Raw genomic sequence first — 18,267 nt, 5'->3', positions numbered from 1 at the left:
TCAAAAATGTTCTCGGTTTTTGTGAAACGAAGGTATGGAACGAGAGAGTAGGATCCACGGATGTAGTGGGCAACTGAAAAAAGCCTAACCGATCAGTACCAATCAGGCATGATACACAGATGAATATGAAATCGACCGGTAAGTGTCACGGTTGCTACCTTTGTACATATGTGCTTGCTATCCCGGTCACAATTAATCTAAATGACTTGTCCAAGTGGCTGACATCGCGCTCGCGCGACACAATATGGTACCTTAATGGTATCGTGACCCATACCGCACGCTTTTCAATTAGCGGCATGGGCACTTTATAGCTGAGAACGGGTATCCTGTGGCAACGAATCGTACCACACGCGTACCACAGATCTTAAGAAAGCTTCCTGAATTTTTTTAGACATGATTATGTTCGATTCTTCTTTAGATGACTATGATTGGATTTTATAAGAGCCTTCTCGTAAGGCCTACCCGCAACAAAGAAATAACCCTACTTGCGGTCGGAGTTATTGCAAAAATGACCGTCGTCTTTTTGGTATAGCATAACACTATCTTTTGGATCTTTTGAGTTTTGCGCACCGCACTACCGTTAAGCACTCCATCAAAAAACTTAATCGGCCTTTGAACAGGAAACCAAGCATGTCTACGCCTAGATTCAAACCTCGATTACCTAACACTAGTAGGCATATACGTGTTTCTCTAGGCTATTAAATTAACCAGCAGTCATACGCACGCGAGAATGTAATAATCATATATCAACCGGCACGAGGTGCAGCTCACGCGTAGATCTAGTTATAATATTATAGCGCAGACGTCCATGCTTATATTTCTAACACGATAGAGAATTCTATCTGGTAGGATTTTATTCGTTCAAACGCTTGGTGTCAATACAAAAGATTGTCCTTGCGTAAATTTTAAGAAATGATGTTATTCCGCCGTGTGAATATCCCGCTACCGTCATAGTTCTCGGGTATACCTAAAGATATTACTTTGACGATTCGTGCAGAGAGAGGGTTGGTAAATTGGTTGTGTTCTTCAGAGATTGTGCTACCTTTTTTTTTTTTTACCTTGCCCTAACAAATTTGTCTTTCTAATGCCTCGCTGGCTTGCCACTGCAATCTCTGAATGCTTTCACAGCATTGCTCTATAGAAGCTGACTTTATAATTAATTGCTACGGCGTGCAGAATTCAGTTGAAGGCGTTTACAGATAATAAGCACGTGTTGCATTCTATACTGTGCAGGATACTGTACGTAGGATCCTAACTACATCCCTAGCTGCGCATTGGATGAAGATATCTTTTATTACGTAACTAAAAATATGCAAAAAATATGCTACTTCACATTTAGGAAAAATGTTCTGGGTCGTACCTGAGTGCGGAAGCAAGCATTTCTGGTCGATTACAAACAGAGATCTTCAATGATAACCAGAACGGTGATCTTCACTAATGGTGAGAGAATAACAGTAGTTATGCTGAGTTATATGTAACAATACAATATAATTAACAGGACAGAATGATATGTTCTACAACATTATACCACAAACCGTATACCGCAAGAGTGGAACAAAGCTTGTTGGTTAAAGCTTAAAAGTCTAATAAAATCGCATCCTGTAACGCTCAGACATTTTTTTTCTGATGTTCATTAGCTTATTAGAAAATGTCTTCGACATTACACATCGGTGTGCCCGGAGCGAAGTCCTTCAATAGTGCCCAAAGTCGTTCTATAGAGTTGCATTTAATAATTATTAGAACTTTTTTTTAGATGAAACTGACTTCAGTTTTTTTTCAAAAATGCAAGTAAAAGAGCACGTATTCGTGCTTTTTACACTTTTTTCTCACGCGGGATACAAGACATTTTTATATCAACGGGAGAGTTCCAACAATGTATATACGGACCGATTTTAATACTCCGTATTATAATAACCAGTGGTAATCCATATATGGAAGGTCTGATTGAATATAATTATGGCTGGAACAAAAAGCCTTACACTTGGCTTCTTGCAAAGCGCCTTTCACAATCTTTGCTATGTACGGCCTGGCATTGTTGCGGAAAAGGATGACTTAGCTTTATTTATCACGTCTTTGTTGTTAGATCGCTTGATTTAACCGATGCAACTGAGCTATATTCAGATCCTAAGTGATCGTCTTGGTGTTCTCAACGATTTTATAGTGTATAGATCCTTTTCTGCTAGACAATTTCTGTGATAGTGTAATGGTAACATATTTGGCTTCTACACTGAGAGACATGTGGTCGTTTGAAATCGAAATCGAGCGTAAACGCTTTCCAGTTTCCAGGACTCAATTCCGTGTAGGGATCTCTTGCTGTTGTCCGGCAGCCAGTGAGACCCTGAACTGTGATAAAAGGCCGTGTTCCTTTGAGCGCTTCACTCAGTCTACGGCATACCTAGGTTCTAACTTTTGATCAAATTCTATATATTCAAGATGCCTGATGGTAGTCGATTGTTCGCAGCCGCTTACTTTCTCGGCCAATTAACGAGTTGCTTGCCACCCAAAGTCTTTATCGACATCACGATGCTTACTGAGGTGGCAGACATCTTCCAAGTTTAAGACTCGACTTTTATACCTGGCCATTTGGTCTGATACATCCTCGATAGAGTTTCCGCTGTACAAAGCGCAGATATCTCGGGCTTTTTCGGCAGCCATTTGAGAGCAACAAGAAGGCAACTAAAGTATATGTCAAAGATGCACCTGGAACATTTATCTTTGTAGCTTGGACTTGACCTTAAATTTACTTCATTGCACGATGCAAAAATAAAGGGCTTATAAAGGAAATAGAACTTCTGAATGACATATGGAAATAAACACAATAAGTAGGTAAAGGGAAAATAGCAGGGCGTCGTGTTCGAATTTTAAGCCAAGAACGCCTATTAGTTAACCTTTCCGGGCTGAATGAACCTTCACTGAGACTAAAAATGTATGTTTCCTTAAAAATTTACGAGCTACATAGTTCATTACGAGCCAGTGTTCATGCGGCTGTTTATAAAACCGAAGAGGACCTTCATGGGGCAAATCAGACGATTTTCAATGAAGTCTATATTTAAAGAGCTTCAGAATTCGTCAAAATGGCCATTTTTGATATACCTAGATTTTGATAGAGAAACTAACGATCGTATCAGTTAATAATTGGGTCGTTCAGACAAACTCTACCAGTTAATGCTTTTGATATTTCTCGCGCTTTTCATACTTCTTAGGCTGTTTGGATTTTTTAGCTTTTTTTTTTACAATTTTGAGATTTCTGGTTTCCACCTATCCCAAAATGTATTTCCGTTGGATTCTTGCATATAGACATATCGTTACTATTAGAAAACTATCCGCGGAATAAAAAGAAGAATTTTGAACTTGACTATTTAGTGGCTTAAGTTCTGAATCGAAGGTGTAATCGTGGTGCAAGGCAATTTTATTAAATAGACATGATAGTCGGGAAAACCTCAAGCACATATGAATAGTTTTGTTAAAATATTTGTTTTTATTTAGATACTGTCTAAGAAACAAAGCATAAAAAAGTTTCCATCTGGATGCCGTACCTTGTGTATAGATTGTATTTTGCTTACAGCGCACCAAATAGTTCGACATTAATTCCTGCAGTCAATAAGCTGAAGCTCACTAGTATAGTTAAAGCGCAACGATTTACTTGCTCTTGCTGTACATTGGAGGCATGTAAATTTTTCACACAGGCTGAATTGGCTATACCTTAAACAGTGCTCTACACGCCACGATATGTCTAAGATTTTCTATACCTATCTATACGAGGTGGAAGTTTATGAACCTTTATTTAATTCATTCAGTAAAACATTAGAAAATCTGAATCGAGTACCATATTCCTGCTAAAATGTTTTATAAAAAAAAGGGCCAGTAATAATAAATCTCTAAGTTACTGATTGAAATAAATAGTTCCTCTAAAACCTATATTTTCTGATTCAACGTTTGCTGGTAGACATCGTCACAAGAAATATTTGTGACACATTAATTATTGTTTTGTTGTAAATTTAAAAATTATCATGCCACCATGTTCGAAAAAAAACGATCTATCTCACATTCATATTTCAGCAATAATTTGTTGAACTATATTTAGTTTTTTTTTTTTGTTAAAGTAAATTTTGCTGCAAAGGAACAATTTTTACACAGCTTTTTTGCAGTCTATTGCTAGAATGTAAGCTAACCATACAGGTACAACCTCAACGTAATATTGCTCTTGTTTTGATTTAATGTCAATAGATGTTTCCGTATGGTGAATATCACCTTAGCAGGTACCCTTCTATGCAATCTTTGTCCAACCTTCTTCTAGCACTGGGGCTCACCTAATTGTAAACAAATATGGCGACTTTGGTGCGTGCAACTATCGCGCGGTGCAAAAACGCGATTTTAAGACCTCTAGCCGCTTCCAGAAGATTTTCCACAGATTCCAAAGCTTCTGGAGATGACAAGGGTAAATTAATACGTCCGATTACCTAGCAGCGTCTTATATATTAGCGAGTTATTCCAACCCGAACTACCTAAAAAACGTATATGTTAGAAAATTTATGTAATATAATTCTGAGAGCTTGTTACATATCCTTTTTGTCCCTTTACATTAAATATTTCGTTATATGTCTCTTAACTTCTGCATGCTATTACCGTAGGTCAGTTCCCCAGTCGCGTACACCTCTACTTCTACCTGACTTATACAACTTCATAAAAGCATTTCGGTTTTCCTCTTTATCTTAGATTTATGGTGTAATAAAAAAAAACACGTAGTAATGTGAATTGAGTTTATTTATGCGCAGTAAATTACTTTTCCGCAACTTTTAAAATACAATTTTTAGATTATGTAGTCGGTTCTCTTATAATTGGTGCTGTCCAGTCAGGCTGTTTATGATCGTAAAGCCAGTAGTATAAATATGATGGATGTCTATATTAAATATTTAAATAACTTAATAACTCGTAACAGATGACAAGGTTAGTCGGTGATGTTTCGCGTGGATTTAGTTCAGGTTACATGACTATAGTAGCAAAAATTTGTATCTATCTGCCCTTAGTTAAATGGACAATGTTATTTATTACAATTCATATATGAAATAATGTTCTGTTTTCGCTTGGAACTTCTTAATAATTGGTATTTAATACTAGTGAGCCGTATCTTTTATTAATCATCCAGGCAAATTTGTCTTTCCGAACCCTATTGTTTACCTTATTGTATAAAGCTAGATTTTGCCAGACATGTAATTAGCTTTGTTAATGAGAATTGATTTTTGAAAACGATTTTTACTTTAAATTTGATTGGATTGAATAATTATAAATAAGAATCACATATGGGCAATCAAATTCGGCTAATAAGTGTGAAACAAGCCAACTTTGATACCTTGTTTTTTTCAGGAGATTTCCCTTATTTTATTAAGCTATGGAGGTTTTCATTTAAATACTTGTTTTCTCAAATACATAAGGTAATGGTTATTAAATGTTGTTATCTTACTCCCAAAATCGACAGAACAAACCTCCATCAGTTCGACTGACCAACAATTTACATATAGCTCGTTGACCGACTGCAGTCAGATACCTTTATATCATGAGCCATTGGAGGCTTGGGTAGAGACTCTCGATGGAAAAGACCCGTACACCACAAAACGCGGAGCGGTCTCCCTCCATCCTGAGGTATGTGCTTCTTCCAACGTAGAAAATTTAACATTTCATGTTTCTTATGAATTTTCATGTTCTAAGTAGGCGGCAAGTGTGGTTTTAAAGACCCAATGCTACAATGTCCTCTATAATTTAACAATCGAAACGGTCAGTTGCTTCTAGGTACTTGCATACTCTGCATTCATAGTAATCTTATAATAGCAATTTCTTGATCCAAAATTTAACGTAACAGCCAGAAGGTTAGGTCTTAACTAAAGTTAGTTGGGTTCTAATATTACACAAATGTTCAAAGTAAATTGCACGCATAAGGTCGACCGTTTTAATAAACACTAATACCTTCCTTTTCGTGCCGTATTTTTATAAATGTTTTTTGCTGCCTGATTTTGTGTTAGACAATCATATTTTTGAAAACTGATTAACTAAGTGACTTTAATGTTTTGTTTTCTACAGGTGTTTGGGGCGTTTCCTCGAATAGACATCCTACACTGGAACCTATATTGGCAAAAAATGTATAAAGTCGTTGATTGGTCATTTGCGATGACTAAGCAGGAGAAACGAGGTGTGTGTCCTGATATAAAAAGATAACACCAAATTCACATGTTGTAGATGATTTGCTGTTTCAAGTTATTACTTTATTTCATCGTCTCTAGAAAAAAATACCATGTTGAATCTCCTAACTGTGGTTTTATTTCTTCTGTCGATCATTTTAATAAATGTAGTGCATTACTTCGATATGTTGACGCATTAAAACTTTTTAAAGAGTTAGTTTGTGTATTGGATTAACTCCAGGTGGTGGTCGGAAACCATGGCCTCAGAAAGGCACTGGACGTGCACGTCACGGTTCGATTCGATCCCCGCTTTGGCATAATGGAGGTCGGGCTTTAGGACCCAGGTTAGTGCTAGAGCTATCTCAAGTAACACTGCTAGAACTACTGTAGATGTTTTTTAGTGATTGATAGTTATGCTGTCTGTGCCGTTATATCAATACATTATGAGGTAATGAGATTAAAATTTAAAGTTGCGGATACTAAATTATGAAGGTAATCAAAAATTTTAGGTGGATTTGTACGCATAACTGGCAGTTAGTCTTATTAACGTTCAGATTGGTTCGAATATAAGGTGGTTTATTTAGTTAAGTGAGCCGCTTTTGTTTGCCTACGAATAGCTCCCGGAATTCGGTCTTAAAAACATCGACATTGTGCAGTTTGATGTATGGTCTATAAGTGCTAATTATATTTTGGTTTGCAGAGGTCCACGTACATATTATTTTATGCTACCTTTTATGCTACGTGTCCGTGGCCTGATATCGGCATTAACTTGTAAGTTTGCTCAAAACGATATTCATATCGTTGATAGCCTCGAGTCCTTGCCATCAGACGACACCAAGTGAGTTTCATCTACTGTAAAAACGTAAAATTTCAAGTTACTGGCAAAATGTTGAAACCGAATTGTATGCGGGTATCTTAAATTGTTCATGCTGTTTCGTCTCAATTCGCAATTAACCCTGTTTATCTCTTTGCGGTAAAATTAATATATATATTATATATGCATATATACTATGCTGTTACAGGCAAATTCGATAGACTAATATTGAATAAGGTTTCAATTACATGTCGCTAATAGACGAAATTTAAGCGGTAAATTCTTTAGTTTTTAGAAAAATACGATCGAAAATCGGTTAAATTTATTGTAGAGCAAAAGAGCTTAGGAAGAAAAAAATCTCTTAGTCTCGAAAATCGACTGTCAGTGGTTGAGTTTTTGTATGAAATTCATTCATGAGGGACCAACTTTTACTCAGTTCCGTATTTACAGTATTTAAGTTATAACTCTCTAATGCGTTACGTTGTAAAATACCAGTTAGGGGTTACAGAGCCCTTAGACATCAGGCTCTTCTTTTGTTAAACCCTTTTTAGTTGCGGCAATGTATTCTTGTTTTTCGGGTCTCAACATTCAGCCATCTTCTTGCTGGCCTTTAACACTGTAGTGTCTCCGTTCTTAATACGTCGCATAATTCACCGTGCTTTCGCTTCAAACCCCTTTACCTAATATCTTCGCTAATCGTCGATAAAATCCGCAGCGCTGTGCGTGACCTTCAAGGGACAAAAACTTGATCACTAAGCGTTGATTTTCGGGACCAAAGATGTCTTCGAGGAACTCAACCAGCTTTTATTCAGGAATTTTTGGAAGACTGGAGTATGTACCAGCTAAATTTTGTCTGCGTGTAGTTAAAAAGCTTTTCAATTTCAAAGTTCACAGGATTTGTTTATAACAGCCTAATGTTAAGCTTTTTTGTCATGTTATCTCTGTATCTACTGTAATGTAAACTGTATCTACGTAGAAACAGATATTTAAACAAAGATTTCCACATGTGCTAGATATGCCGTTCCTGATGACCATGTTTTTTCATTGATTGTTGCTTGAATTCAGGACCTAATTTCAGCACGACAAGATTGTACTTTCTTAGTACCGTATTGTAAAAATTGTTGCTGTTCACGTATGTACGATTCATTCTAGGTAGTAGGATATCTAACGCACAAATATTTCTAGTCTAAATACAATTCATTTGCGATAGTGCCATTGATTCTGTTTTATGATTTATATTGTCCTCAGTATATGTAAATAGGGCTTCCTCTTTTCATGTAAAGTGAATTTAACATTATAAAAGTTGTCGTATAAATTTTTCAGTCTTATAAATATTTTTATACAGGTCTTACTAAGCTTATCAACACCAATATTCATGCTAAGTTCAAAATATTTACACCGATTGTGTAATGTAGAGGTGTAAGCTCTTGGCGACCTTAGGTATTAAAGCGGAGAACATCCTTGGATTTTAGGTTTCTCGAGGAGCTCTGCGATAGTCGGGGATGGGGACCGTCAGTCCTGTTTGTCCACGAGAGCGACTTTGCCCCACGAAATATCACTGTTGCCACAGATATGATAGGGCATATGAACATTATGCCTGTACAAGGTCTAAACGTCTATTCGATGCTCAAACACGAAACGCTCGTATTATCGCTAAAATCGGCTCAGTTGATCCAGGTTGGTCCCGAAAAGTTGATTCAATAGCAAGTCTACTTTATGGCTAATCTGTTCGAATCCTTAGCATATTATGACTATTCTTCTTTTTTTTTTTTTTTTTTTTTATAAAATTTACAAATCCATTAATAAATGTGAGTTAATGCTACAGAGGCCCAAAGTTTTTAAGTGTATTTGTATCTGTACAACATATGATTTTTGCCAGAATATAAGTTGATGCGGTATACGCAGAATGAATCGAGCCGTTGATCATGGTTTTATCGTTGAGAGAGTGACTGTTTCTGTTTTTCAGGAACGTTTATTATTCCACCTGTCGCGACCAGATGATTGGCGTGCTAACGGAAAGAAAGTGCGGCCCATAATTAATCGCCCTGCGCCACCCAAGCCGCTTGAATTCCTGGCACCATCGGTGACTTTGTAAAATCTAAGTCAGTTAAAAGGAAAGAGCGTTAGCTACCTAAAAGGTAACTGCCAATAAGCAACGGGTGTGTTTTTCACCTGCTTCAGCCGTTACAGATTAAGTATTAAAAAATTGTCCGCTACATTTATATTTTGTTTTAAATAGATTTTTAGCTATCGGTAATAGAGTTAGTTATTAATTAAAGTTATCTGTCTGAAAATGTTTTATGTGGATTATACATTATAGCTCCATTTATTATTTGGCTTATGAATTTGAATCGCTGTAGTAAGTCGAACGGTATATTTAACCAATCAAGGAAACGTTTAGATCAAATCCTAGGGGAAGGTGACAGAGTTGATGATTGAGTACTGATGCAAGCTACCGACGAATTAAATATTTAATGGCAATTTATAATAACGAAAAATTCACTGCGCATTATCGACATTAGAATTAATTATCAGGAAGGAAAAGTGTAAAAGTGCTGGCTTTGAAGAATGTTACTGAAGTGGCCATTATATGAATATGATAGGGTTTTTCGAATAAAAAAACAACAATGGTTTAGGAAAAGCCCTATGTATTGTTAAACTATAGTTGAATAATAGGTATATGGAGTTGAGTAATAGGTATATGAATCATATAAATGAAACCGCTTAATTAGTAGTCTAAGAACTACCTTCTAATTAAATACTAAATCATCACTTGCTAAAAGGGTCTACGAAAGCTCGTTGTTTTTGCTTCCCCATGGCATATCACATAGTGGAAGGGGTGCTTGCAGATAGTTGACTTTACGAATCGAACCCAAATAAATGTGGCGTGCATTTGATTGTGCGGGAATTCTAAAATTAAGATTTGGGTGAACAAGTAAACTATTTACGTCACATCTTCTGAACCGTTGCGGAGGTGTATATACGAAATGCACAGTACGGATTGCATCAGTTCCGGTTAGAGTTGCCCAAGATTAATATATAGGACCACCTGCACGTTTCTTTACCTATCAAAGATTTTGAGCGCACCGCTAGGCGATATACAGTAACTTATGCAAATCAATGTACATATCAGTAGATTCAGGATTCATTTTAAAAGTGCATCTAACTAGGTCTCTCCAAAACTGATGTAATGCAAGCAAGATTACCCGTAATGTCTAAGAATCACAATGTTGTTCCCATAGCATATTCTACTTTCCCGTCGCCTTCTCGTCTCGACTTATCGTATCAAAAATTCATTACTCAATTATAGGATGCTTATATTAATGAGTAAACCGGAACACTAAATATGACAAAACTGATTTCTTCGAATATATACTAGTTAGACAAGCAAACAACGAAGACCAATGGTATTCTAAATGCTTGTAACCAATCTTTTTTACTGGAAGTCCTTCCGCTTAGTTCCGTCTACTTGTTACAGATGAAAATGGCCCTACCTGATCCATTTGTTAGCGGGCACATCGCTCTTTGCCCCATAGAGCTTTGAAAACAATCTGCGCCGTTGGACGCATTTGCATGTCGACAGTACTTCGGGTCACTTGGAAGATAATGACCTAGTATTTCTTAATACGAATGTAATAATTTATGCCAAGGTGAAAAGATATGACATGGAGAAGTCCATATATGGTTCCCAAATATAAAATTAGACCAACTAAACTACGCTTGCTTGTATCAGCAAAGAAAAGAATTATTTTCGTAATTAAATATCGGGAAACACATTAGTGTGTCTGAGATAATACGGAGGCATACGTATATTAGATTACGCATTATTCAAACCCTACTGCTATTTAAATAAGATGTTCCTAATTGAGGTTATTAACTCAGTTGAGGGTAGTTATTTACTAAGAACTTATTCAGGCTGCATTATTAAGAAGATGTGCTGATGAAATTGCATAAGCTTGATTTAAATTGCGAAGTCACGTGTAGTAACCTAATAGGTGTGTTCAGTGTCTCATCTATCTTAGAAGCACAATTAGCCATTCAGAAATGCGTTTATAGAACGGCGTATTGTTTGTCATTTTTGGGGACCCTTACTCAACGTTCCGGCGAATCAGTATTGGTTGTCACATCAAAAAACAGCGCTTGTTTCCTTCGTTTATACATGTGCCTCAAAATACGGCTGACCTTTACTACTTTCAGCTGTAGAATGTATCGTAGTCTTCACATGGTCGCACGGTTAGTCATAAGTCATGCGCCGACTTCGATGTATCATCCACTTGCGGAAAAGCTTGAACTCTACATTCCTGAAGCCAGCAAAATTCTTTTTTACACAACTCCGTCAGTTATACGAGTAAGTAATGTCAGCTGTCCTGTGAAAAGAAGTACGGAAATCAAAATGGATTTTAAAGCCAGTTTTGAGCGTTTCCCTTTAACTCTAGACATTTTGGTCTCAAAAGTAGAAGTCAATAAAGAAGCGAATTTACCAGCTGGTTCATTGAAAACCAGCATCAAGGCATAGGCTCACATCAATGGTTATAGGGACACCGCGCCAACTGGAAACTAGCGATTGGTTGATTAGCTTTTTCATGTATAGGAAACATCAGAATAGCGAAGTTAGTTTTCGGATCATGTACATCTTCAACGCAGCGCTGCTATATTATTCGCGATAGCCTTCTACTTTGTCTTTTTTATATTAAAAATACTCCGTTCAGCTCCTTTGTACATAGAAAAAGAATGTAATTTTGATTTTGAGGCATTCGAACCTGTTTAATATAAAAGAACATACAACTACCTTAAAAAACTATTGTAAATGTTTAATAATATCTATATGTACTCTAGACAACTACTGATAGTGGGCCCTAGAACACTAAGTAGTTGCTAAAATACGCGGGAGATTCATGGTTGTGTGTATATGGATATATAGTTAACGAGCGGTCACAGGTTCTTCGATACAGGAGATATATCGGATCGAATAACATGAAAACCGAATGACGCTGGACGGCACGAAAGTGGGACGCGTGACTTTTTTTTTGCTTAGTCCGAATATTGTTTGAACAGTGTATTATGCGACTAACATCTTAATAGGTCCTACTATTTGTGTCTCAAGATCTTATTATTCAACTCAGCAGAAACTAGCTAGCGGCTAATCTGGTGAGCCTATCGTCAAATAGGGAACCCCAAACCTTAGAACATATACGTCTTTACCCTGAGCTGTTTGTTAGCCTGTTTATATAGGTTCTAGAAGCAAAAAGCAATTATAATTTATTATATGTAACACGATTTATTTCATCTCTACTCATTGGCTCAAGAAACATAATTTTGTTTCATGGAGGCCTTTGAAAAAAATAATTTTTTCCTCTAGATAATTACGTTTTGAGCATGTTTCAATGAAATTTTACTAGAACCAGTAGTCCGTTCCATATGACCTATGGATTTTTAACAACTAACTACCATAACCTCTAGCAGTCGTTAGCTCTGCTTTCAGGCCAAAGCCTTGCACAGTAATTCTTAGACATACATTAAACAGTATAGCAATGTGTGTTATTGTATTTGGCTGTATATGTATGCGATGCACCATCATCTTACCAGTCAAACTCACTCACAGAGAAACGAAGCTAAAACTAAACTTTGTTCTCATAAAACGCTTGCCATCATTTTCATTTCGACGTTATAATATATAATATCATCATTCCTTCCTTAAAAATTCTACCGCATGGCGTTTGTTACCATATGGTAACCAAAATTGAATTTCCTATGTATATGTGTGCATGCATAGATTTGTATATCGGAGACCTTTTCGGTCCATGTATTTCGTAAGTAAACCTGTAGCGTAGCATACAAATATAATAAGGTTTGTAGCTGCACATGTGTATTAGAATATCTTCACCACGGATGGTACAAGTATTAATGCCTCTGATACGTCAGAAGGTAGCAATGGATGATGCCATACGATATCATTACTACTTAGATATTTAACATATGTCACACACTGAAGGCACATCAGTACACATATAGGGAGTCCATTATATGCTAGATACTCTATAAAAACAATTGTTACGTATCTCATTTATATGGTGTCTTAAAGATATAATTCATTGATGTCTGTTATTCGTCCACGATAAGAAATATCACACACCTTCTTGCAGTAGCTATAATTAAGTTACCTCACCTTTCTATTATCGTCACTCACGTATACGTGCATTATGATTTTTTTAAATTATTTTAAATCATTCGAAAAATTCTTTAAAAGTAAATCTTTCGTTCATTTAGTCGTAACGCAAATTTGCCACGGATATACAACATATAGTACACCACTGTAGACTTTTCTGCATACATCATTTTCTATATATATATGCAGAAAACGATGTCTGTGTGTGTGTTGTGGTGCAGATCAATGTTGTATTATCATGGCAGTCTTTGCAAGACGACATGTGAAGGAACATTTCACATGTGTTTTGCTAGTCTTTCTATCTTATCTTCGCCAATAGCATCACCGTGTTTTGCTTGCTTTTTTTAGATTACAGTTTGAATCGCTATACTAATTATATGTACACTTGAAGAATTTGCTACTGCTTCATTGATTACACATTTCATTTTACTGAAAAATTGAGTTAATCGTCGAAACTGTACGATGTCCCAGTCGTCACTTTCTCTCACTTTTTTAAAGCTATTGATGTTTGACTCTCTTGTTGTTGTAGCTGCTAAATTCATTTGTCTAGAAATAATGTTCTACGCAGATGTATAAGTCGTGTATTTCGTATTACTGGATTAGCTAGAAGGGATATATGTGTGTATATATAAGGCATCAGTTCAGAGCGGATGCCGAATCTAATCTGTAAAAGTGTTATTCATCGCTTATCATAGTGATTATTTTGTTTAGATTTATCTGTCATCGTCGTTGAGACAATTCTTTCCCAGTTCTGTTGTTTCTCTTGTAGCAAAGCATTCTCCCTCTTTTGTCGACTTACAGAAGAGAGCACGTAGTGTACGTATTTTAAAGCTGCCTCTCAAGGACTGTTGTTGCATCGTAAATGTCCGTTAACAACTATTGTGTAACATCTTGCCTTTACGGTGGCTAATGAAGCCAATGAGTGTACTATTTTTCAAATTATGCACAGGTTTTCCTTACTATACATTGGAAGTATTCGCTTTATCCCATATGCGAAATAAAACGACCTCGAATATAGAAGATACGATCCTCAAGGTCACACAGTTCTGTAAGTGCTGCCCTGAGCAATTATTATAATAAAATGTGTAAGATAGAAATATATAGAAATGTAATTATTTTGATTCTCGCAACCTTAAAGAATATCGTTCAGGATTTTTTATAACCTCCATGAACTGTCTTCCTCGGCAGCTATAAGTTTCTGGCTATTTCACAGATATTATTGCTACTAAGGCCATCAGAGATAACCTTTCAAAACACATGTCATGTGTTTCCCACAGATTTAAGTTTTCAGCTTTTTGCGAAAATGCCCTTCGCATTAATCGATGTAAGTCCAGTAATTTATAAATGTGTGTATAAATGTGTGCTTGAACTATTTTCCAGCATTTCAATTTGTCCTGGCTTAGTCATCACTGTTTACACAGGCTAATACGTTTTAAAGGTGTTACAAGGTCCCATGGATATGGAAATCCTCAGTCATACCTATTATTACAAACACAATGAGTGTCAGACGCTCTGCGTGCTCGAATATCTTCGCCTGCATTCGATACGGATCCCGACGGCTAAGTTCGAGGATCTTAGATGACTGCAAAGTTTTTCCGGGACAATTATTATAATAAGCGAATATACTCAAAGTTCGTACTAAGTAAATACCATCGATTCTATGTTTGGACTAAAAACCAAATAGTTGATCTCGTTTAGAAATATTCCTTTGATGTTCACGTAGGCAAATGTTCTGCGATAATTCAGCTATTTAATAAATATCAAATAGGTGTAAGCAGGACGTAAGCGCTAATAAAATGTGCTTTGTGATGTGCGATTTTCGGGGCCTATTTCTTCTGCACTCCCGTCACCTTTGATACCTATAAGGAAGTGGGGTGCTTCTATCTGGGGAAATCATTCATTGACTTATATGCTAGCCAGCGTGCACAGGCGCCATCAGATATGCACGCCCCATATAATCCATACATATGGCGAGTGTGGTAGCATGTAAGGACGAGGTGGACGCTCTAGAGAGGGAGAGCATTCATTTGTGTCATCGTCCCGTCACCAGCTATCTACACCTTTGCTTTCACTAGCCGGACGCCTGCTTTTCCATGGTCAGCAAACGTCCTCTTATATTAGTACTCAACTGACTGTATTACACCAATTGGTCGATGGATCGATCGCGGGAGGATATGTGCGTGCTTAAGACTGACTGCCAAGCCACACGGTTGATAATCAAAGAACTGCCGGGTTTGGGTGATAAAGCCTCCTCTTTTAGCAACGTAAGGCGGGGTCTTCAGCCATCTCGGCGCAGTAGCTGCAGTTTTGTGGCCTTAATCCATGCCAGCAATGCATGGTCCAAAATAGCCGCACAAGTAGTCCTCTTTGTTTAGTTGTCATTGTGGTTTATTGTCGTGCGTCGATCAGTGGGTCTACACGTTTAAATACTGGCGCCTACAGAAACGCATTCTTTGCCACACTTACTAACCAACACACTACTATTAAATACAAATTGTATTATTGTAGAAGTAACAACCATAATAATAAAGTTAATCATCACCATATGTAGGTTGCTGCTTCCATTGTTTGATTTGCAGAAGTAACAGGCTCTTCTACAGAAAGACCACAGTTTCACTACCTTTCCTGACAACGATGGAAGTCTACTTGAAAAGGCATCGGTAAATTTTCTCTGACGGGAAAACTGTATGAAATTTTTTACTTTTCACTGAAAAGCGCGAATAGATAACAATAGATTTTTGAAACGATTCAATATTTTTCGTGTACTTGGTCGGTTCGCAATCATGATGTGATCTGTTGTACGCTTTGTCTGATTTACCAATACGGCCCCTGCGAAAGGATTTGATTCCACGATGAAAAATCGGTCCAACCAGCAATGTCCGAGGTAGAGTAGGAGGCAAGTTTATGCACAGGCGGAATAAATCCAACTTGGGTCGCAGCCACTACTGGAGAAGTGTTGTCTGAGGTTCGGCGTGTCACCGAGGCAAGCTTGTAGTTCTTACCGCCATTACTATCCCAGTATTCTCTGTGGGGCGTTTTGTAACCGACACACAATTCGATGATGCCATATCGTGCGGCGCTCGCTGGTACTTTGATACTAAATGAGAACGTATCAAAGAGCGCTGGCACGGGACACGTGCCTTGAGAGACGAAAATTGCCGGATAGTTGCAGTAGCTTGCCCAGCAATCAAACGTCGCTCGCACAAACACGTGTTTTTCGAAGGTGAGATTTTTTACTTTAATCGTACCAGTCAGGAGGTCGTCATCTTTCTTAACGATGACGTTTTCCAGGGCCACGTTGTTTTCCTCGATGCGCTTCCGGAACGCGAGATAATCTGAAGCAGGTTGCGGAAACAAAGGATCCCATGTGTTGATAACGGTGCTTTCGTTGCGCGTCGGAAGTGACTGGAAGAGTAGCTGCTGTGTCCAACGAGGCAGCTCATTAATTTCGTTTTTCATCACTCGGACTTCAGTTAGCGAAAGGCCCTTGTCGTCGGCAAACGACACTTTACGCTTGACTTTTGTTGGTGACGTTGGCTCTGAGCGAGACGAGTTAGGTGATAAGCAACTTTTTGATGGCGGAACATTTGTTGATGACCGTCTAGTAGGCTCTTTTTCCTTTTGCAGGCGCTGCCGCCTCTGAGCAGCCACATAGATACTCGTTGTGTCATGAGCCTGAGCGGGGAAACGGCAATCTAACATCTGGCCCAAGGTTGCAGCAGGCGTTGGGTCTTGAGCCGCTGCTGGTAGCCGAAACACCTGCGTCGGCTGCTGTGTGTACAGCTCAAGAGACATGCCGTTCGCTGTGCCCCTACGACGAACTCGAGGACCGCCACTCGATTCACTTCCGGATGATGAGGATAACGGTGATGTCGATAAGGTTGAAGTAGACGTAGAAGTTGACGCCCCTGTAGGTATGGCTGTTGCTGGCGACGATACTGAAAATGCTGGCATCTGCGCTGAACCCAGTGATTCGGACTTGCTCAACTCAGAGGAACTAATTATTAGTGCCGGCAACGACTGCTGTAACGTGGACTCAATACAGTTCGAGTAAGTTGTAGCAGATGTATCATTCGACCTACTGATCGAACTATTGTCACCGTTATCAATATACTCGAGGGAGACACCGCTGCCAGTGCCGTTACTGCTACTACTACCAGCAGTCGTGGTTGTCGCGCGGGGGGTTTTCTCGATGACGTCGAAAGATGGCCTTTCAGCCGACGATGATGTGGATGGGGGACATACTAAAATCACCGGCGGCTGGAGTAATGTTGATAGCGGTGCTGGTGGCGAGGAGCTGGTCGTGCCAGGAAGGGAGTTGTTACTGGCGGAACCGCAGCTGGTCGTGGCGGGCGCGCTCGCGTGGCTGCCCGGAGTGGCCGGGAGGACCGCGGTTGTTGTTAGCATCGCCGGCGAAATGTGGGGAGGGCAAACAACGGCTGAAAAAGAGAAAGAGAAACGCAATGAATAGAGATACAGCAACACAGCAATTAACTGAGATACTGAGGGCCGCTACGGAGAGCATGACAATTGGAAGGGAGAGACTACAAAGCGAAGGAAACACAGAGGCAGGACGACATTGCACTGTTATCACCAGCCGTCCAATATCGTTGAAGAAGGTTTAAGCGAGCGAGGGAAACTGTCATCAGGATTACTCGATTATTTGTTGCCTCACATCGTTCAAGCCGGTGCATGCTGGACACGTTTGCATCCAACAGTCGGGTTGAACAGAGATAAAGAGATTCGGAGACGAGGCAAGCCGGTGACTGAGGCTGCAATGAATTGTTGAAATGCAGAGGCGACAACGACCCTTTTTTGCAATGAAAATTAGCATCCTCTGATATGTAATAGATATTTTCTATTCAATAAACCTCTGGGAATTGTGTAAGCAATAAGAGACGATGCACAGCAATCAATTACAGTACAAACATCAAGTCAATTAGATTTGTCACTAAATAAAGTCGATTGTCTGCCCTATTAAAAATGAGAACATTTGACTCAGATAGGACAATAACAATATTTGAAGAAATATTTTCCGAACTACAATTTCAGATAGATTTTTCTAAATACTTTGGCCTACGTCGTCCAGCGGTGTAGACGGCATGGTATGATAG

The 18,267-nt window shown here is 38.4% G+C and overlaps 2 protein-coding genes across 7 annotated transcripts; one reads left to right on the top strand and one right to left on the bottom strand.

Moving 5' to 3' along the window:
- The first annotated feature begins 16 nt into the window (after positions 1-16).
- mRpL4 (mitochondrial ribosomal protein L4) lies at positions 17-12,598 on the top strand. 6 transcript variants are annotated; one of them, XM_022853319.2, is made up of 8 exons: positions 17-138; positions 1,340-1,440; positions 5,477-5,640; positions 6,076-6,184; positions 6,415-6,517; positions 6,874-7,011; positions 8,460-8,664; positions 8,954-9,628. In XM_022853319.2, exons 2-8 carry the CDS (start codon positions 1,410-1,412, stop codon positions 9,080-9,082), a joined length of 879 nt encoding a protein of 292 aa, XP_022709054.1. In that variant the 5' UTR covers positions 17-138; positions 1,340-1,409; the 3' UTR covers positions 9,083-9,628. The 6 variants fall into 6 exon arrangements, with proteins under 6 accessions (XP_022709054.1, XP_022709056.1, XP_022709055.1 ...); XM_086973162.1 differs by lacking the exons at positions 17-138; positions 1,340-1,440 and adding exons at positions 4,295-4,438; positions 11,185-12,598 and having other exon boundaries at positions 8,954-9,125; XM_022853318.2 differs by lacking the exons at positions 17-138; positions 1,340-1,440 and adding exons at positions 4,295-4,438; positions 10,466-10,781 and having other exon boundaries at positions 8,954-9,125.
- LOC111272101 (uncharacterized) lies at positions 12,240-18,021 on the bottom strand. Its single transcript, XM_022853316.2, has one exon. The coding sequence runs from the start codon at positions 17,558-17,560 to the stop codon at positions 15,968-15,970; it is 1,593 nt and encodes a 530-aa protein (XP_022709051.1). The 5' UTR covers positions 17,561-18,021; the 3' UTR covers positions 12,240-15,967.
- Between the last annotated feature and the right edge of the window lie 246 nt (positions 18,022-18,267).

The sequence above is a fragment of the Varroa jacobsoni genome, unplaced genomic scaffold, assembly GCF_002532875.2.
Source record: "Varroa jacobsoni isolate VJ856 unplaced genomic scaffold, vjacob_1.0 contig01616, whole genome shotgun sequence".
In the NCBI taxonomy this organism is placed as follows: domain Eukaryota; kingdom Metazoa; phylum Arthropoda; class Arachnida; order Mesostigmata; family Varroidae; genus Varroa; species Varroa jacobsoni.
The sequence above is the reverse complement of the archived record's forward strand: the minus strand, read 5'-3'. Positions and strand labels throughout refer to the sequence as shown.